Raw genomic sequence first — 21,327 nt, forward strand, 5'->3', positions numbered from 1 at the left:
AACCAAATTTCAGGTGTAGAAGAGAAGTTAAGATCAATTGAAAAGTCAAGTCAAATCCAGTCAAAACATATAGACCTTGTTCCCTTATTTTTTAATGACTGACCAAGATAATGGATTTCAGAGACTTCTAATACATTTTTATCTAAAATATGCAGAATTCTACAGTAAGAGGAAATATTTTATCATGTATTCAATTTATTCAAAAGCAAACACAATAAATGCTGGTTTCAGAAATGAAAAATATTAAGTCTGACAGGGCAAAAGTATGGGAGAAAATCAATATGATCTAAAATCTGATAGCATTCATCTAGAAAACAAAATATCCTAGTCAGATCTCCTTTAAGGACTAAATAAATAATATGTAAGAAATAAAATGGGAAGGCACATTTGAATATATTATGATTCACAATAGTTTTTTAAATATAAATCCATTCCCAACAATATTTAGAATAGACTAAGCTATACTACAGATCCTAAAATTAACAATATATATATTTTTCACAAGAAACAAGGTTGTCTTGGCAGGAGAAATGAGAGTTTTCCAACCAACTTTTTTTCAGTCTCTATACACAAGATGGTAATCATAAAAGAACAATATAACAACATAAATGGATCTGAATAATTCAAACACAAGTTATTCTATTCTGATCAGCAAAAAGATTATATTTTAGCCAATGTGCTTCTAGGAGTATGAAAAAACAAAATATGGGCTGGCTTGTGACAAAGCAAGTGTTAACTAGATATAGAAAATGCTATATAAAAATAGCAGATATTAATAAATTCATTAATAAATACATGATAGACACTGTAATATGCCAGAGATACATCAAACCATGTGCATTTTATGGCAGTTTAGTTAGCATAAAGCTATCCAAGGAATGGTGCCACAAAATGTAAGCCTTTTGTATAGCAACATTAAAATACAAGGCTTCCAACAGCATAGTATTTTTTTTTAAGCAGGGAATCCATTTGCAGAATGATATAAATTTCATCACTGTAACAGTAAGAGTAAACTGACTTTTTAAAGGCAACTTATTTCAGACATTTTCAAGGAGTGTTGTGCACTGATTTCTAATTTTCTCCTTAAAAGTCTCACAATAAAATCATTAACAGTGGTAATAAAGTCACATAAAGCTATGGATAGGTAAACATTTCAGGGGATTATTTCAATTGTGTATTATTTAGTATAATGACATTTTTACTTTCAAAAGAGTATCCTATTGGGGTTTTTTCCCTTATTCATTTTATATCTCTTTTCTACTCAAACATTCAGGGCCAATTTCCTACTTATTTGCTAGGCTGAGCAATAAAATATCTTGAGCCAGGGAAATGTATATTTTGAAAGGGGGTATATAATTTTTTAAAAGAAAGAAAAAACTAAGTAGCCCCAGGCACTGCAGAGAAAATAAAGGGCTATGGTGGAGTATGGGAAAATGTTCAGAAATAGAAAAAAATACTGATCTATAGCAGAAAGTGCCATGAACTGGTGCAGGAATAGGGAACAATACCAACAGAAAATAAACTTAGAGGGGACAGAAAACCCTTCTGATGACCTCAAAATGCAAGGCCTCTTGCAATATCCCTTCTCCTCCTCTATTGGAATAATGACAAATCTGGTCACATGGCAGGAACCTATGGTGTGGCTAGAAATAGGCTTGGAATAAAATGGAAAAAATAGGGGAAATGCAAGTATCCCCTCCCTCAGTTTTTCCCCCACGGCCTTCACATATCCAGGTGTAATGCCTTTCTCCACCAGTGTTGTCCCAAATCTATTATAGCATGGGAATGATTTTTTTAAAAAAAGGTCTCTACTACATATGGTTACAGGCTAAAAGAACTATGCTAAAAACTGTTTCTTTCTGCATAAACAGCAGAGCACTGAAATAATGAGTGGAATAAGGGACTACTGTAACAGATAATGCAGTGATGACGAACCTATGGCATGCATGTCAAAGGTGACACACCGCAACTTTTTGGGTGACACACCAGTGTTCACCAACACCCAACAACTATTCTCCCTGTTTGAGTTACCAAAGAAACTGAGTTTGTTTTACTATTTCATTTTTGTAATTATTTGACATTTCTTTATATAATACATAGCACCACACGTGATTGGACTGTATTTTTTTAAATAAATGAGTATGTAAAGAATGGTTTCTCTTTTGTTCGGGAGGAGGGTAACACACCATTAGAGTCAAGTTAGGCATTTTCCTAATTTTTGACATGCTGAGCCAAAAGGTTGGCCATCACAGAGATAATGTAAGGCAGCTCAATAACTTAAAGTCACACAACGCACCAAGTGATGGGTAACTATTGTGGCAGAGTCTTTCCAAAATTGTTTTCTTAAAGTAGAAATTCCACATCTGAGTTGACAAAATTCACATGATCGCTAGTTGGCAGGAATGCATTAAGACTTCTCTGCTTCCCTCTGCTGCCATCTAGTTGTTTGGAATTCTGTAACCCTAACCCTTGTGTGAGATGGGCAGCTATATAAATATGATAAATAAAAACCTGCATATTGTAGCCCTAAATAAAAGAAGAGATGTTCATTTTTCACAAGAGAGAAAAAATGTATGTCTCTAAAGAGGGACAAGTTATGTGATTGGACATTGCTAAAGTAGGAAAAAGCTATCTTGCTTGCATTAAAAATGTTTCAAATGACACTAATGAAAAAAATTAAAAATCAAGGTCACACAAGAACATTGGGAAAATTATATTACTTGTCATTACTTATGTCAAGGGTCTTATTCAATAGATTCTGGTGACATCCACCCAGTACAATATATTACTGTATTGTACTGGAAAGAGAAGCAGCCAAGAATATTGCAATTTGAGTACTGAGAAAAAAAATGTTACTTATTTCAGTATCTTATGGACTCCAAAAATATTAAAACATTAAAGTATTGGTAATTTTTAAAATCTAAAAATCATTTTTGTAAGGCCTCTAAGAAAACTAAAGTAGACTTACCAGAAATCAAATCCCATTAAATCTGGTGAATCTTGCTTATAAATAAGCATGGTTGGAATCAGCAATATGTTACCTTAACAAGCCACTATCTCTCAGGTTCCCTGAAGAACTACAGTACAGTGATATTATCACTTTATTTGGCTGTTGTACATGCAGGTTAAGAACCCCCCATGTTTACGGATGACCCATAGTTAAGAACGGAGACTACTGTAGCAAAATTTGAGTTATACACAATGCTTTGAGTTAAATACACAATGGTTCAAGTTAATTATACAATAATACTGTTCAGGCTTACATACAAATTCGACTTAAGAACAGACCTTGGGAACAGAATTCGTTCTTAAGCTGGGGACTACCGTATTATAAAGATATGACTTATTCTGTCCATATGAATATATATAAATATATACTTCTTTAGGTCTGTGCAAAGCTTTAAAAAAGGGTATGGGTGCTTCCTGAAGAATGTCAATTAAGGAACCCATGTCCTCTGGAAGAGTTGTGCAGCTACTTTGGCTGTTCCCAATTGTCTATATAAGCAAGCACATTTCCACTGGGACTACTAGCATCTATAGATGCATGCATGTTTATTTTATTTACCGGTATTTACAGTTTTTGTAGCCTGCCCCAGTCCATAACTCTGGAAAGAGTATAACAGAGTAATAATAATAATACAGAGAAAAAGAAAAACAAATAACAAAAAACTAAAACCAAAATAAAAATAAAAAGAACCCCCTTTCCACCCCAGAGACATGCCACAAAATAGTTACCTCAGACTGAAAGCATGGTGGAACATATTTTTCATCACCCTCCAAAATGCATGAAGCTCCATAAGTAGCTTCCACGACATGGGGGCCACAACCAAAAAGGGCTGCCTTCTTGTCCTTAGCCCCTTACCTGATGTGTAAAGGAACTGGGAGGAGGCCTTCTCATTATGTTCTTACTATACTGGCAGATTCAATCTTAGCAATGTGCTGCCTGATGTAATCTGTTGTCTTGCAAAGCACTAGGTTAGTTGCACAAGCCTTTAAGGATAGGGCTATAAGGACTGCTTTGCACAGCCATAATATTTTTACTACAATACTTTCACAAAATCAAGTATAGGCTAATAGATGTTGTACTTTTAAACACTTGCTTAAACTAATTAGAAGACAGGAAAAAAGTCTTTTCTCAACAATTCTGGAGACAAACAAAAAAAGAAGTCTTTCGTGCTCCCCAAACCAATCTTCCCCAACCTGATACCTCCCAAATATATTGGACTACAATGCCCACAATTCCAAATCAGAATAGATTTTGACTAGGAATCATGGCCAACAGATTTGAAAAAGCTACTTTAAGCATTCATACATATCACTAAGTCTCTCAACATTCTTGTACAAGTATGGAACAAAATCATGCAACTTCAAGGAGAGGGAAAAAAAAAAGATTACTCAAGATCAGATAAAATTTATTCTGAATAAGGAAGCCGAAGCCAGAAACTTTACTACAGTACTGGGATGCCCTTTCCAAGCATCAAAGACACTGCAATTAAAGTTCAACTCTAAGTACCTCGTTCAAAAACATTGAATTCCACAGAGTTCAATGGAACTTTCTCCTAAACTATTGCATAATCTTGTAACTTCATGAGTACCTCTTCCATACAGATCAGAGGTACCTGTGAAGTCAAGCAACTCTGGGCCAGTCTCCCAGACCATCCTCCTTCACAGGGTTGTGTTGTGGGTATAACATTGAGGAAAGGGGCCTAATATGCTAATATCCCTAGTCTTCTTGAACTCTGTGGGCTGTGAATGCAGTAAATAAGTAACTGCATAAATATTTTTGAGTTTTATATATGTCTATATATAATAGATATACCTATATATGTGTGTGTGAATATAGATATACCTATAACTCTGTGTGTGTGTGTTTTCCCAGCTTGCCTCAGTGGCAAAGACTGTAGTCATTTCCTGTCACAAAGAAGCATTTCCCGGCCATACCACGCCTCAGCCGAGCGAGGCCTCAATCCCTTTAATGTGGAACGGGGGGGTGGTGGTGGGAGAGAAAGAACAAAATTTGGAAGGCCGAGAGGGATGGCGAGGGGGAACAGGCAAAAACCCGTCCAGAAGCGGCCGGCACACACCTTCCGCGCCTGCCACATCCTCTTCCTTCCCCTAAAGTGGCCACCTCGGAAAGACCGGCCGTCGCCAAACGGGGGAGGGTGGGGCGTGGAGGGGCTCAGCTTCCCCATCTCCAACTCAAAAACACTCCGCAGGATTCCCGGGACCGGACGCTAATCCCTGGGAAAGCAAAGTCACGACAGGCCTGCGCTTTCCACAAGATTAAGAATAGACTTGGCGAGGAGGAATGAAATCTGGAACCCCTCGAATGGAAGTGGGGGGGGGGATAGAGTACCTTCTTCACGAGAGGAGGACAGACTTGGGCAAATAAAGTCCCCCTTCTCGCAAGTACGAAGCGCCCGCAAACCTTTGAAAAAGAAAGGCGAGAGGAGGAACGGGGGGGGGGAGGTCTGGGAATCAGGGGCCGAGGAGGCTGGTTTTGAGGACGGGGTCGCCCCTTTCCCCATCCTCCCGGAGCTTTACTTTCTATTTCCTAATATGACTCTGCAGAACTGAGGCCTAATGGCCGGCTCCTCCTCACCCTTCCCCCTCCTGATCCTGCACCGTCTACGGACATCTTTGAGCCTTCGCCGGCCAGCCCGGCCTTTCTTCCTTTTTATGAAGAGCCCCAACCCTCCAAGGGGGAAGACAAGCCCCTTTCCGAGGTCTCCCCACAGCACCCCCCAAGCGGGGGGAATTACACCCTCCAGAAGAGAGGCCCAGGGCGCTCCCCGAAGGTCGGAGCACGCGCTTGGAAAGACGAGCCTCTGAAAGAAAGAGGGGCTCAGACTCGTGGGCTGGAGCACCCCCTTTCCCCCGTGCCCGCATGATCACTATCCCCCGCCGCCGGACCCCACTTACTCAGCTCGTCTTGGGCAGCAGAAGCGGCCGCAGCCATGTTGTCAGCTGGGAAGAGAAGGCGAGAGAAGGAGGCTTAGCCGGGAGTTCTCCTCACGCGGGGCCGCGAAGCGGAGGGGGCAGAGGAGAAGGCGACGGGGGCTTCCGTCCTCCTTTGCCTTCAGCCCCCTTCCCCGATGCTTCCCCCGCGACTGAGCTGCTAGAGAAAGGCGAGGAGGGGAGGCCGATGGCTGATTTTCTCCTCCCTCCTCTGACTCTCCCCTCAAAACGCCAACCGCAGTTGAGAGACGCGCAAAGCTTAAGTAACCTTGCAAATCTCTCCCCGCGTGCATCTGCTTTGTGCACCCATGCACGCCACCCTCTCTGCCTTTACTTTACTTTTATATATTTAGAAAGAGCCGTGCAATCGTCCTGCTCCTTCTATTCATCTCCCTCTTCTTTACTACCGTCAAGCTACCAGGCTGTCTCCTTTGGCGAACTAAGCTTACAGCTCCACATACTGTTGGAGCCAAGATACGTAAAAAAATCAAAGTAGGTTTTTTAAAAAGCGCACCTCCATTCATCGTTCATGACCTACGAAATCTGTTTTTTTCCTCCCCTCATTCATTTTCCCCCATCGATACTTTCCCGAGGATGCAGCTGAAAGGAACTTACCTGAATCCATACTGACCTCCATGATTGGCTATATATATACCTTTTTTCCCCCCAGAAATGGGTGGTGGAGAAAGGAGAATCAGCATTTAAAAAAAGAGAGAGAGAGAGTTTCTCCCCCTATCTGCAGAAGGTATTTCTAGCAGGCTGACTCATTCCTACCTTGAAAGGTATTCGGAGTTACATTGTTTTTAGAAAAGTGTGAGATAATTTTCATGCCCAAACTTCCTAAACATAGTTTTGCTCCCCATTGGGACCAAGTATTCAGTAGTTAAACAACCTTCAAACAAAGAAGTGCCTTTTTTTCTGCTCCAACGTTCAATACATGTGCATGAATAAAATAGGGATATTTAGATAGCTGTGAAAGTAGGAATGGCAGTTATTCTAGATCTCCAAAATGTTGCTGCTGTTGATGTCCTAGCAAACCTGGGATGCAAAAATCCTGATGACTACTAGATGGCAGAAAACTCTCATTTTATTGCCATCTAGTGGCTATCTAGATTTTTGCAATACAGATGTGGTTGCTCTACTTTATGTGCCGCCTTAGGTATTTCTAGAAATCTCTAGCAAGAATGCAGGGTGTTCCAATCCTACTACTAGGCAAAATGAGCCAGCAGCCCCAGGCAGCAAAATCTTTGCAATGGCAAAGCAGTGTTGCTGGATAATGCTGTATATGGTGTGCAGTCTGTCCTGTAATACTTAAGCTAGGCTGCTGCCATTGGGTGCATTTCTTTAGGCTCTTCCTTTTTTGCCCACCACTAGGGTTAAAATCTCATGTCCAAAAAGTTTTTGCCTGCTACAGACATAATCAATTGGTGCAACGTCTTTGTTGTGATTATGGCACGGGTACATACATCTGCAGGGATAACTCAACCGTCGATCAATAATCCTAGGCCCAACCCTATCTCTTCTTGCAGGGAAAAAAGCACAAGACAGCCAAAATAAGTGGGCGTGATTGATTGGTGCGCAAAACTCAATGGTGGGCAAAAACTTTTTGGTGGGTGAAAGCAGGAACAAGAGCCCTTCTTTCATCTCAGCCAAAATAATTGCACAGGAGGGTCTGACACTAACCATTCCTTTGCACAAAGTGCAATATTGAGACAGAACTGTTAGCGTAAACAAGAATAGATTGACTACACACACATAATGCAGAGGACCTGAGTCAGTTGTGTAACTATTCTCATTCAATGAGCTCTCACCCTCAAATAAATATCTAAAGAGTTTATTAAGTCAGTGATTGCATTTGCAGCACAACCTGAGGTTATCCTTAGGGCTTCCTGCTTTGGATGCGGTCCTCACAGCCTCTGGCCCCAAAGCTTGCTATCAAATTGTAATATTGGTATTTGAAGTAATTAATTATGATCAGTACAAAACTACAATCAATTTGTGTTGTTTAGCCATTCAGTAAAATAATATAAAATAACCCCAACGTTCAAAAGAAGTTTGGCAGTATCAAATACTACAGTAAATTAAATTGTATTGCTAACATGAAATGGGACATTCAGCTCATATTTTACCGAATACATGTTATTTTGGTGAATCACCATTGAGGACTGATGCTCTTATTCTAAGTCAGACACCATCTTATTATCATGCATTCTTATTTGGAATTATTTACAGGCCACCTTTCAGGATGGACTATAAATCTTCCCAATCTTTTTAGAAGTAATATAAACAATTATAAATAAAAATGCAATGAGTATTACTGAAAAACAAATTTCTAGGGTTCTTTCCACAGGATAATTGGTAGTAATGACTTTGGAAGGAGAAGAATCCAGCTATATAGTGCATTTATTTATTTATTTATATCACTTGTAGATCTTCTCCCAATAGATTCCAAGTGGTTTACATAAAAATTGCCTCAGCAAATACAACCTTAAAAATGGAAAAATCACATTCAAGTAGAACAATTAACAATAAAATGGTAAACATTCACTAAAAAAGCTAAAAATAGCCAGCAAAAGACATATAACCCCAAAAGTCAAGTCAAGAAAAGTACTGTTTTTGCCACTTTCTTAACAAGCAAGGAGTATAGGGACTGTCCTGACTTTGGGAGACAACCCATACTACAGAATGGAGACAAGACAGAGAAGGCCTGCCTCCTGGTCCTGCCCCTGTTATCTTTTGAGTGGTAGGAATCCAAAGCAATCCCAAAATGGATTTTGTCTGCTCAGAAAAGATGAAAAGATATCCTGAGTCCAAGTGATACATGTATTTATAGTCATAACCAGGATTTTACATTGCATTTGGAAACAGGCAAGCAATGCAGCACCATCAATATAGGTGTAGAGGTAGTCCTCGCTTAACAATGGCAATTGAGCCTGGAATTTCTGTCGCTAAGCAATGCAGTCGTAAAATGTGATGTCACCTGCCCGTGCCGCTTAGCGAGGGCAGTTCCAACAGTCCCCAGTTACTGTTATTAAGCAAGGACTGCATGGATCATTAAACAAGGACCTCATGTGATCACAACTTCTAACTTCCTGCCAGCTTCCTCATTGACTTTGCTTGTGGGAAGCTAGCAGGGAAGGTCGCAAATCAAGATCATATGACCATGGGACACTGCAATGGTCAGAAATCTAGGCCAGTTGCCAAGTGCCCAGATTATGATCACGTGATTGTGGGGGCACTGAAACAGCCAGAACTTCAAGAACCGGTCGTAAGTACCACTTGTTCAATGCTGTTGCAAGTTTGAATGGTTGCTGAATGGAGTGGTCGTTAAACAAAGACCACTGTAATTCTGCTAAAACAACTCTCAGTCATCAGAAAGTAAGGTACTGCATTCTGACTTAACTGAAGTTTCTGAGTAATCTTCAAAGGCAACCCCAAGTAGAGTCCATTTTAGTACATGTAGTCCTCAACTTATGACCACAATTGGGACCGGAACTTCTGTTGCTAAGCGATGCGGTAATTAAGTGAGTCTTGCCCAATTTTATGACCTTTTTTGCTGCAGTTGTTAAGCAAATCACCATGGTTAAGTGAAACACATGGTCATTAAGTGAATCTGGCTTCCCCCATTGATTTTGCTTGTTGGAAGCCCCTGGGAAGGTCATAAATAGCAATCACATGACCCTGGGATGCTGCAACTGTCGTAAATACATGCTGGTTGCCAAGCACCCAAATTTTGATCATGTGACCATGGGGACGCTGCAACAATCGTAAGTGCAAGGACTGTTCACAAGTCATTTTTTACAGCACTGTTGTAACTTCTAACAGTCATTAAACGAATGATCATAAATGAGGACTACCTGTAGTTCAACCTGGAGGTGATGGGGGCATAAGTTATTACTTGTGTTCTTCTCTCTTTTCCAGGTTGCTTCTTCATGCTTTCTCATTTTGTCTACTTTTCCCTTTCTTGGCATAGTTGTAAAAGCTAGGAAATGTTCAAGAGGCAGGCAAACATTCTTTATTTTTAACGATGCATATGAAATATGGTGTAACAGTTGGGGTGTTAAACTAGGATTGGAGAGATCCAGGTTCAATTCCATACTCTTGTGGAAGTTTACTGGGTGACTTTAGTTTGGTGCAATAGTGTAAGTGTGGGTGAGTCAAAAACGCCAAGATGGTAGAGCAGTGTCACAATGCAAGCCCACTCCTTGCTATTTTGGCATATTAGATTTCACCTGTATCCTCAATATTTCAGAAATGAATAAAAACAAGATTTTAAAAAAAATTATATTATCACTGGCCAATAACCCTACCCCTTTTTGCTTCTACTTCCTATTGCTGAAGAGCCTACTGTGCCTAAAGTGGTTTTTACCAATCTGGTGTCTTCCAAACCCATCATGCCAACCAATTCATAGTCATTGGCCATGCTGTCAGGATAATGGGAGTTACTGTCAATGAAACTAAGGAATCCAGGTTGGAGAAACTTATCCTAAAATAATTTAAAACAGCCTGTCTTCCATAAATGCCCATTATCACCCAATGTTGAGTCAAGTGCACAGTTTTTCAAAGGAGACATATCATACATTTGGTCTCAGAATCATGGGTGAAGGAGTTCACTGTGTGGCTGCCCAACACCCAGAGAATGGAAATACTCTTTTATTTTGGAAGTAATTCATAACTCTATTCATTCCTATGCAAATTGAAGCCTGCTAATAAGCCCCACTCCCAGTGCTGCTGTGCTGCCTTGTCATGGTATGGCGGTGTTCCTAGGAGTAATGAGCAAAGAACACCAGTAACCTTTGCCAAAAGTATATAATCCCAGCAGGATTATAAACCCAAGCCATGAAAGTCATCCCAACTGCCCAGCTAAAGTACGCTGGCACCTATATTGGGCAGCAGTGATATAGGAAGATACTGGAGACAGATTATTCCTTTAGTAACAACAGTAAAGGCATCATTTCATACTTCATGGGAGACTGGTAATGGTAATGGTAAACACACTTCTGTATTTTACCAAGAATAAAACATGGACAGCCAATATGAAGTTATTGACAATAGAATGCCAGATAATGGGCCCTTCAGGTTGGATGGCACTCAATATGCTACTGAAGAAGAGCTGAGGATCTTTCAGAGTACTAATGAGACATCTAGTTTTATGTTTATATTCAATTTGAAATTGACAGAACACAAAAGAGAGACGTGCTGCTTGTCTTTAGAAACTGGAAAACCAACGTTAGAAATATTAAGGAGGAAAATGTGGTTGAACTTTATGGCTGAGGAAATCAAATGAAGCAGAACAATGACTCAGCAATTTCTGCTAATCCAATGATTTCTTCATTGCTAACATTGTCTTCAAACAAGTAACAGTACCAAATGGAGTACACAGAAATCAAATAGACTACATAATTGGTACAAGGAGATGGAAGAGCTCTGTTATAACAAAAAAGACATGGTGAGGGGCTGTTTGCAGAACAAATCAGAACTATCCATGTGCAAGTTCCAAGTTAAGCTCAAGCAGAAGAAGAAAGCTAACCAGTTTTCACAGTATGATCTTGAGCATAGTACCCACCATTTTCAAACAGAACATCAGGAATCATTTTGAAGTTTTGAACCTCATTGATAGGGAACCAGAACTGTGGAATAAATTTAAAAAGTTGCTAAGGATGAATGTGAAAGAGACTGCCAAAGACCAAAAAAACAGAAAAGAGCAACTGGATATCAGAATAAACCATGGAAATTGCTGAGAAGAGAAATCAAAGCCCAGACAAAAATCTCAGGAAAGAATAAAGAGTTTAAGAGAGCTGTTAGAAGAGACCAGCAGCAGTATTACAATGACATCTGTAAAGACATCAAAGATAGAAACAGACATGAAAAACAAGATAAGTCTTCCAAAAGATCTTGAATTTCTGTACGAAAGGATGCTAATGAACAGATAGTAACTGATTCCAAGAAGATCAAACAAAGATTGAAGAAGTATACTGAAAATCTGTACAGTAGAGATGTTGACATCCAAGATATATTAGAAGATATTCGCTACTTACAAGGACCTCTAGTATTAGAAGATCAGGTTAGATCAGCACTCCAGTCATTATCAAATCAGAAGGCTACTGGAATTGATGGAATATCTTCAGGAATATGGCAAGCAACAAAAGAAGAATCTGTAAAGGATCTAACCAAAATATGCTACTAAATCTGGTGAGCAACACAGTGGCCAACAGATTGTAAGATGTCAGTCTAGATACCAGTATCTAAGAAAGGAAACCCTGCAGAGTATGCATCCTTAATTTCATCTGCTAGTCAAATAATGCTTAGAATCACTCAATGCAGAATACAGTCCTACATAGAAAGGCAGAAGCCAGATATTCAAGCTGGCTTTAGAAAAGGTAGAGGAACACAAGACACTATTTATAATGCATGCTGGATAATTGAAAAAGCCAGAGAATACCAAAATGAAGTTAATATGTGCCTCTTTGATTATAGAAAGGCTTTTGATTGTGTAGATCATGTCAAGCTGTGGAATGGGAATCCCAGAACATCTCACTGTCCTCGTGCAAAACCTATGCACAGGTCAAGAAGCCACAGTGCACACAGAACATGACACAAAGCTGTATACAGGTAGTCCCCAGGTTAAGAACACTCAGTTTAAGGACAACCCACAGTTCAGAATGGAGCCTGTTGTAGCAAAATTTGAGTTAAATACACAGTGGTTCGAGTTAATTACCCAATACAACTTATAAGCATTATACAGTAATACTGTTCTGGCTTATGCACAAATTTGACTTAAGGACAGACCTTCGGAACAGAACTTGTTCTTAAACTGGGGACTACCTTTATTCTCTTCCTATTTATTCAACCTATACAGTATGCTGAAATATATATTGAGGGAAGCTGGATTGGAAGATGAGCAAGGTTTTAAAACTGGAGGAAGAAACATCAATAACTTGTGCTATCTTGGTGGCACTACTCTGATAGCTGAAAGAAACTCTAATAATGAAATTCAAACAGCACAATAAAAACAATGGGTCTAAAAAGTTAGGCTTTGAAAAAACAGGATAAAAGAGTATTGATGCTTTTGAACTTTGGCGTTGGAGAAGATTCCTGAGAATACCAGGGACAGCCAAGAAAACAAACAAGCAGATCATTGAACCAATCAGCCCAGACAATAGGCAAAAATGACCAGGCTCAAATTGTCCTACTTGGACATTTTATACAAAAACCCAGCTCTCTGGAGAAGCCTGTAATGCTGGGAGAAGTGGAAGGAAAGAGACGACAACCAGCAGCAGCGACGGATGCATCCTTGGAAGAGCTGGAGGACCAGACTGGGAACAAATCGTCCTGGAGAAAATGTATCTAAGTGGTCCCTAAGAGTCGACACCGACTCGACGGCACACGATCAATCGATGATTAAAAAACACGCCCACGCCCCCAGGTGCATCATCTCGTACACCTGATTTAGGTCCTCTCATCTTCGACCCTGAACTCGCGCACGTTCCCTTCCTCCTATTGGCTGAACGGGCTCCACGAGTCGTCCCGCTCCCCTTGCGGATGCCCCTCGGCCTAAACCCCGCCCCTTCATTTTCATTGGCCCCCTCGGTGGTTCTATTCCCCGCCCCTGCGCGTCTTCGACCGCTCCTTTGGCGCGCTGCTTTCCGTCCGGGCGAGCCTCGCCTCGCCTCGCCTTCCCTTCCCCTCCTCGCCGATTGGCCAGTTCTTTCCCGTTCCTGACCATTCCCTTCGGCCTCTCCCGTTGACGTTTGACGGCTTGGGAGCGTGCGGTTGGCGCCGCGCGCTCGCCAGCCCCTCCGCTTTGTCCACGTCCAAATGCTCTAGCCCCGCCCCAAGCTCGTGCTACAGCGCAGGGAAGACGAGGCCGCGAGCTGCCGTCTTGCGCGCGAGGCCCGGCGACGGAGCCGCTCGGAGCGGTCGCGGCCATGGCGGCGCCGCCGCCGCGAGCGCCGGGGAGCGCCGGAGGACGGTCGCGCTGGCCGCTGCTGCTGTGGGCCCTCCTGGGCCTCTGCCTGCGGCCGGCGGAGGCCCTGGTGGAGGGGCTGTACTGCGGGAAGCTGGTGTGCTACGACGTGCTCGGCGTGGGCCGCGACGCCAGCAAGGCTGAGATCGCCCGCGCGTACCGGCAGCTGGCCTTGCGCTACCATCCGGACCGGCAGCGGGAACCCGATCCGGATGGCAGAGGAGCCGAGAGCGCCCAGGAGAAGTTCCTGCTGATCGCTACCGCCTACGAGACCCTCAAGGTGAGAGAGCGGGGCCGGGACCGCCCCCTCCCTCCTCCCGGCCTGGGCGGATGCCTCCGGTAAGACACGCACCCTCCCCCTCCCTTTCTGCGAACACGCGCCGCTTCCCGCCGGTCGCCTTGAGAGGATGGAGCCGCTGTGGGTGACAGGAGCGGCTGACGCCAGAAGCACTCCCCGCTTGCTCGCGCCCCGGAGCAAGCGTTTCCTGCATGGCTTAATTGCAGGCCCCTTCGCCCCCGATCCCTGTGTGCGGGCTGGCGGGGGATGATGCAAAGTGTAGCCCAATGTTTCTGGAGAATGCCGGGGCTGTTGTGTACATGCCACAGGGGTCAAGTTAGGAAAGGTTAGTTAAAATGGAAGAGGAGCTCTGCTGCATCGTATTACAAGTCGGTCTAATCCCGCAGTCTGTTTTCCCATATTAGTCAGCTGGATAGTAATCAAGAAACCTGTCTGGCTGTTGCTGGAAGGCTTCTTCAGGAGGGGTCCTACGGAAAGACGTCCGCTTCAGCAATTAAATGGAACCTCCCTGCATAGAAGCAGCATATCTGGATGCCAGCTATTAGGGACCGACAACAAGAAGGGAAGATGGATTCTTTTGTACCATAGCTGTGGGCTGCAGGTGCATTTGCCTAGCAGCTCTAACAAATAGCATCTGGCTAGACAGATCTTTGGGTTGTCTCCACACAGCGGTTTTCACGGTCTTAGAACATGAGAAGGGAAGAGGCCTTGCAGAAAACTTTTTAAATTAAAACTCTGTAAGGCTTTTCTCTGCTCTGAATCTTTGACATGTCTATATTAGGATTTGAAATGGGTATCACATCATGCAGATGTTTAAAGTGTTCCATGTCCTTTAGTATTTGGTACAGCTCTGATGTAAGGGTGTGACTTGTCTTTATCCCCAAATTGCAAGAGAAGGCTGAAGTTCAAACAAGAGGGCTTTGAGACAGGTTATTGATCTGGAGTGGATATTTCCTAATAATGGGAAACAGTTGTCATAGATTTAAGATGTCCTAGATAGAGCCTTTGGCTTGTATAATCCCACCTCTGCTAGATATGCTCTCTCAGGTGTACTGCTGTGAACATGAAGTTTAGGCATTAAAGTGATCCTGTCCTCTAAACTTTATGCAGCAAGAGACTTGTGACTGTTTTTTTTTTAATTACTTCTGATTGTGTGTCAGGGTATCACATTTGGTCATATGGCAGGAGTGGGTCAACTGAAGAGGTGAGGTAGAGAATCAGATATTCATGGGTGAGTCTAAAGTAGCTCTTTAGATTGCACCAGGCAGTGTATAGAATGATCCCAGCATTATGGAATATCGGTAGTCAACAGCATCATTAGTTGTTCCCAATAATTTGAATTGGAGATTAATAAACACAGGATGAAAGCCAGCACTCAGGTGAACATAATAAAGTTCCTCAAGCTTGAGAGGATTTGAAAAAATGAGTCAGGAGCATTATTTTTGGAGGTCCCAAAAAGCCAAGTTGGGGATCTTTTAAAATGTGCCTGCTTGATAGGCTGAAATCCAAATCTAACTATGAATTTCACTTTTCCTCTCCACTTTCAATTATGTTGGTGTGTTTTTAAGACGATCAGATTTATAGTTTTCCCCATTCAAAATGTTTGATGAGGACTGAGAATGTTTTTAGAAAAATTTTCAACCATGGTAGGTAATTGTAAACAAGGCTTCCATGAAGGACTTCAAGTAGTAAAGAATCTTTTGAATTATTAAATATAGGTAACGTCTGACTTTGTGGACTATAAAAATACAGGAATTGTCATACAGGCTGGTAAGTTATGTTACAGAAGTTTAATTTAGGAATCAATTCTAACAGAAATACTCCTGTTTCCACTTTTAAGATGGGTCAGACACTAGGTGGGCCATAGCTTCGTGGTAGAATTTCTTCAGTCCTACCTATGTGTAGCATGACAAAAAGCAAGTCACATATTCAACATCTTGCATTTCCAATAGGAATTTAAAAAATTTCTGAAATGAATAAAGAGCAACTGCCAATCATAGTTGGCAAACTAACTTTATTGATATTACTTATTATTTATATTATATATATATTTATATAAATATATATATATATATATATATAATATATGATATTATTTATTGATTTATAGCTTAGCCTCTACAGTTGAAAATATGGATAGTCTTATTTCTTCATCTACTTGATGCTTCTTGCCTGTGCTGGAATGTAACAGAACATTGGATTCCTGTTTTTATATGCATAGAAACCTGTGTGTGCCTGTAATTTGTGGAAGGAAGATTTCCATATTGAAAACACCCCTGGATAGATATTATCTTTCTCTTTATCATTACCCAATCATTCCTTCTTCTCAATGTGCTTGTTTTCAAATTGAGTTCTATGGAATGATAAAAGTGGACAAACTCTGCTGTTACAAATCTTTCCCTGAGCTTATGGTGAATTAACAGGTGCATGTGTCCCTTTTAGAGTTAGTAAAGAGTTTATGTATATTCTTGTTGCTCTACTGCATCTAGAATATGTTGTACATGTGATTGTACAAGAAAGAAGAAACTGGCCCTCATTCTAAACAGCAGCAGCTGCCTCCTCTCTTCTTACCCTTTTTGAGCAATATCTTTCAGCCTTTTCCTTTACCCCATTTAAAAAAAAAAAAGAAACTTCAATCCTCAAAAGATTTTCAAAAAACAGTTCCTAATCAGATGTTCTCTCAGCACCTATGAAGTGAGGGAAATCCCACCCTCAAGAGCAGAGGCCCAGACTACATGATTCAAAAATTCACCCCTTAAAAGGTAGAGGAAAGGAGTCAAACATGTCATCCAAGACCACCTCCCTTCCCTTTCCCTTTATGCCTACATGGGCCATTTACCTCACTGCTGCTGGGGGATTTTTTTCTTCTCATCCTGGGCATCAGGTACTCTCTTGCCCCCTTCACTTGATTGTATACATTTTTAAAAAATCAAATTAAAAAAAAAATTAGGAAGCTGGAATGGTGAAAAGTGTTTCCAGCATCATTCTTATTTTCAAGACTTCCTGAGTCCCAACAAGCTTTCTTAGACAATAAAAATGATGGATGGTTAGAGACCAGTGCTTTGGTTGAAAGTCTCTCAAAAAAAGACAAATGTAAGGAGGGATGGTAAAGAGTATCCTGCAGGAGGGCTACATGGAGTGGAAAGAAACATTCTAGTATACCATGGTTTGTGATTGATCGCATTGCTTATTGCAGCCATCTTATGAATGACCAAGCTTTCCCATGGCAGACGTTTGTGAAAGGATCAGTGGCATCATCTCAAAAATATATGTATGTCCTCTAGTCAACAAAATTGGGACCCTTGTCTTACCTAAAGAATCACTTCAGTCCATAATGCATTGTATTATTCCAGAAGCACATAATATATTTTCTCATTTGTGTTTGAAAGTAAATGTATTGCCTAGTACAAATTCATCTTTCTTAGTTGTTTTGTACTATTGCATAAATAGAATTAGTTTGTTTGATAGTTTAATTTCTAAGTCAGCAAAGCTCGATATATTTGGCATAAAAACAGCATTAAAAGGCGTTCCCTTAAACTGACATACAACTTGTTTTATTTCCTTCTGAAATGGAATATTTCCACATAAAAAAACTGCCAATCGCTTTTTCAGGATGAAGAAACTCGTAAGGATTATGATTATATGCTGGATCATCCTGAGGAGTATTACAGCCATTACTATCACTATTATTCTAGAAGATTGGCACCCAAGGTGGATGTCAGAATAGTGATTCTTGTCACTGTTTGTGCCATTTCTGTATTTCAAGTAAGTATGCTTGTCTCCTACCTGTTCCAGTATTCTCCTCTAACCTGGATGTGTTGCGGTATTGAATCTAGAATTCCACTTGCGTTGGAGGGCGGAGGTGGGGAAATCCCTTCTCTCTGCAGCCCACTGTGTGGAGAGACTGCGTGGGGAAGATGGAATTGATTCCTTCCCCCTCCATGCCACAGCTCAGTAGGCCTAGGTTAGTGTGCTAAGTGCTTTTTTCCCTTTGTGTAAATTGCAAATAATAAAGCTTGTAAAATGATTGTTAAGCATTGCTCTTGTGCAAATTTTCTTTGGTTGAGGCACAGTACATAAGTTGTTATGTATACTTGCCACATGCTTGCCACATAGTGGGAGTTACGTTATTTATTGATATTGAATTTGAATACTATGTTTCATAAAGCCACAGAGTAGTTTACATATTTGTTTTTGTTTTTTGTTTGTCATGACATGATTATACATCAAAGTTTGCATACATGTTTGCATAAAAAGAGATTGTGACAAAAATACAAGCAGGTAGCGCATGGAAATAATGCATTTGGATCTCTTAAAAATGGCATGTCATGATTCATAAGCCTGAATACACAGGAGCTGCAGAATTTCAGAAAAAAGGAAATAAAGTTGTACCGATGCAGAAAAAATAAAGCACATTTGATAAAGTGAATTTTATATTTAGCCTAAGTAGCATAGGAAAAATAAATGTTAAAGTATTCTCTAAAGTTAAAAAGGTATGTAAATTTGATCTTGCCATTTCATATTCTAGTTCTTTAGTTGGTGGAGTAGCTACAATGAAGCTATCAACTACCTAGCAACTGTGCCAAAATATCGTATACAAGCTACTGAGATTGCCAGGCAACAGGGGCTATTGAACAGAGCCAAAGAAAAAGGCAAAAGCAGACGATCCAAGGAAGAAATCCGCAAGGAAGAAGAAGAAATAATCAAGGATGTAATAAAAAACAAAATAGATATCAAGGGTGGCTACCAGAAACCCCAAATCTATGACATTCTCTTGTTTCAAATTATTTTAGCTCCTTTTTATCTGTGCAAGTACATAGCATGGTATTTTTGGTGGATTTATTGTTTCAATATCAAAAGGCAAGAGTATGGCGAAGAAGAGAAATTGTACATCATACGCAAATACATGAAAATGTCACAATCTCAATTTGACACTTTGGAAGATCACCAGAAAGAGTCTTTTCTTGAACGGCAGCTTTGGATAAGAGAAAATTATGAGGTGAGTGATGGTGGTGCAAGAGAAGTAAAGCCCCCAAACTGTTCTGATTTCTGTAATCTAGGGCTATTGGATAACTATAAAGATTGTTTTTGCAATCTCACAGCATTGGTTTCGTGCATTGGATCCTAAGCATCCCTTGTACCACTCAGATCTCATAGAAAGATTGCTCAAATTTCACCCACAAGTTGCCATACACAAACTTTTTATTTATAACCTGGGTGAATGGATAATTATCAGTAGATCTATACTAGGGGTTGGTGTTTTATCATCCACAGTGCAATTGTTACCTGGGTTTAGCAGCTGAGGCGCAACAGATAATCTGTCCTACTTTTCATTGGTGTGGGTGTTGTAAAACAGTATGTCACTTTCTCTAGATAATAGATGCATAGTCACTACAGTTTCATAAGCTACATTTTTGTTCATTTCTATAATATCTAGTTAATAGAATAGATAGATTTCTAGTGTGAGATTTTTTTTTTAAAGATGTTTAGTCTGCTTAGTACTACTCACTATTTATAAACACAAAATGGTGGTTCAGGAGGCAAAGCCAATTATCTACTTCAGGGGTACAAAAAAGGGCAGCCCAGCAGTTGCACATACAGGTAGTTCTCGTTTATCAGCCACAATTGGGATTGGGAACTCAGTTGTTAAGTGAAGCAGTCGCTAAGTGAAACCACAACTGTGCTTATGATCTTCCTTCAGTTTTCCTTTGCTTTATAGACCTGAAAAGGTCATAAATACAAGGATTGGTTGCAAAGTTACTTTTTCATCACTGTTGTAACTGTGAACAGTCACTAAACAAGGCATTCACTAAATGAGGACTACCTGTAGTCCATCAGAAAGAGTTTCATGAGCTTCTCCCAAGTGAGTGGGGTCTTGGGGAGGAGAGGTTTGAAAGACCATAATGGTTGCTTTAAAAATAACAATATCACCTCTTAAAAGTCCTGAACCCACTTCCATGGACCCCACCCAGCTCATTTTTTAGAGTGCAGCTCTCAATGTGCCATTCAATGGTCCTCAACCTAATGTGCTCCTCAGGCTGATAAAAGTTGCACACCCACGATATACTCCATCCCGTGAACTGTTCTTTGGCATGTACACACCAAATTGCATATGACTTGCTGATAAGTGATTCCCATACGGTATTCTAGACTCACTGGCAAAGTTGAACAGCCACGGTCACAATCAGCTACATTATTTGTCTGTATTATAGTTGAACAAAACTGAGGTTGAGAAAAAACAATTTCGTATAATAGCAGCCTTTGCATGGTGGGGGGGGCGGATGTTATCCATCAATTTTATTTGCTTTTGCTTAAACGACTAGGAAATAAATACTTGGAGATTTCCTGCCGATCACTGAAAGACCCGCCAGTAGATCACAGTCTACCTTTTGCCTATCCCTGCTTTAACCTTGTGGTTTTAATGTTCTCCTTGCCTCCTCCAACTCTTCAGTTCTAGAACCAGTTTTTCACATAGAGTTATGCAATTCGCAATAATCTATTTGAAATACCTAATTTTACATGGATGAGTCTGCATGTGAGATTGCTGTGTCCGCACTGAAATTTGCAAGGAGTCTGTGCAAGACTGCATTGCAGGCTGATGTTGCTTTCATTAAAATCTTCCCTTCTTTTTAGCTTTACAAACAGGAGCAAGAGGAAGAGCTGAAGAAAAAAATGGCGATGGACCCTCGATGGAAAAGATACCGGCGATGGATGAGGAATGAAGGACCTGGAAGATTGACATTTATCGATGATTGACATGTGCAAAACACGTACAATCGTGTCACAGATGATTGACAAAATTATTCATATCTAAAATGTTCAGAGTTTAACTGCTGTGTTTCAGCGGTGTCCTAAAACTCAGGAATTAATCAGGCAGAAAACTAGTAACATTTTATGTTTTTTATGTATATGTATAAAAATAAAAGTAAATATGTTAAATATACATCATTGTTTTGTTCCACTCATGATCTGGTATGGAATTAAAACTCTCTGAGGCAGATTCATTAATTCCTTTATACTATTATTATAATAAGCACGTAGGTATGACCTACAAATACTGAATTTAGGCAGTGAACAAATCTTGGAAGGTTTGTAACATATGCCA

The 21,327-nt window shown here is 40.6% G+C and overlaps 2 protein-coding genes across 3 annotated transcripts in view; one reads left to right on the forward strand and one right to left on the reverse strand.

Annotated features, from left to right (window-relative positions):
- The window catches only part of ECPAS (Ecm29 proteasome adaptor and scaffold), an 83,249-nt gene extending 76,639 nt beyond the window's left edge, over positions 1 to 6,610 (reverse strand). The window contains exons 1-2 of one of the 2 annotated variants that reach the window (XM_088130367.1): positions 6,574 to 6,610; positions 5,923 to 5,967 (exon numbers count right to left, since the gene is read on the reverse strand). In XM_088130367.1, the coding sequence (XP_087986493.1) occupies positions 5,923 to 5,967; positions 6,574 to 6,595 (67 nt within the window). In that variant the 5' untranslated portion in view covers positions 6,596 to 6,610. Of the gene's footprint in view, positions 1 to 5,922; positions 5,968 to 6,297; positions 6,363 to 6,573 lie in introns of those variants that run through there. The other variant, XM_088130368.1, reaches the window with a different exon arrangement.
- A 7,114-nt stretch (positions 6,611 to 13,724) lies between these two features.
- Positions 13,725 to 21,239, forward strand: DNAJC25 (DnaJ heat shock protein family (Hsp40) member C25). Its single transcript, XM_007424555.4, has 4 exons — positions 13,725 to 14,204; positions 17,835 to 17,987; positions 18,751 to 19,221; positions 20,856 to 21,239. The coding sequence occupies exons 1-4, from the start codon at positions 13,887 to 13,889 to the stop codon at positions 20,976 to 20,978; spliced, it is 1,065 nt and encodes a 354-aa protein (XP_007424617.2). The 5' UTR covers positions 13,725 to 13,886; the 3' UTR covers positions 20,979 to 21,239.
- The last annotated feature ends 88 nt before the right edge of the window (positions 21,240 to 21,327 follow it).

Source organism: Python bivittatus, unplaced genomic scaffold, assembly GCF_059951505.1.
Source record: "Python bivittatus isolate LINGU-HERP-01145 unplaced genomic scaffold, Pbiv_v1 ctg000850_np1212, whole genome shotgun sequence".
Taxonomy (NCBI): Eukaryota; Metazoa; Chordata; class Lepidosauria; order Squamata; family Pythonidae; genus Python; species Python bivittatus.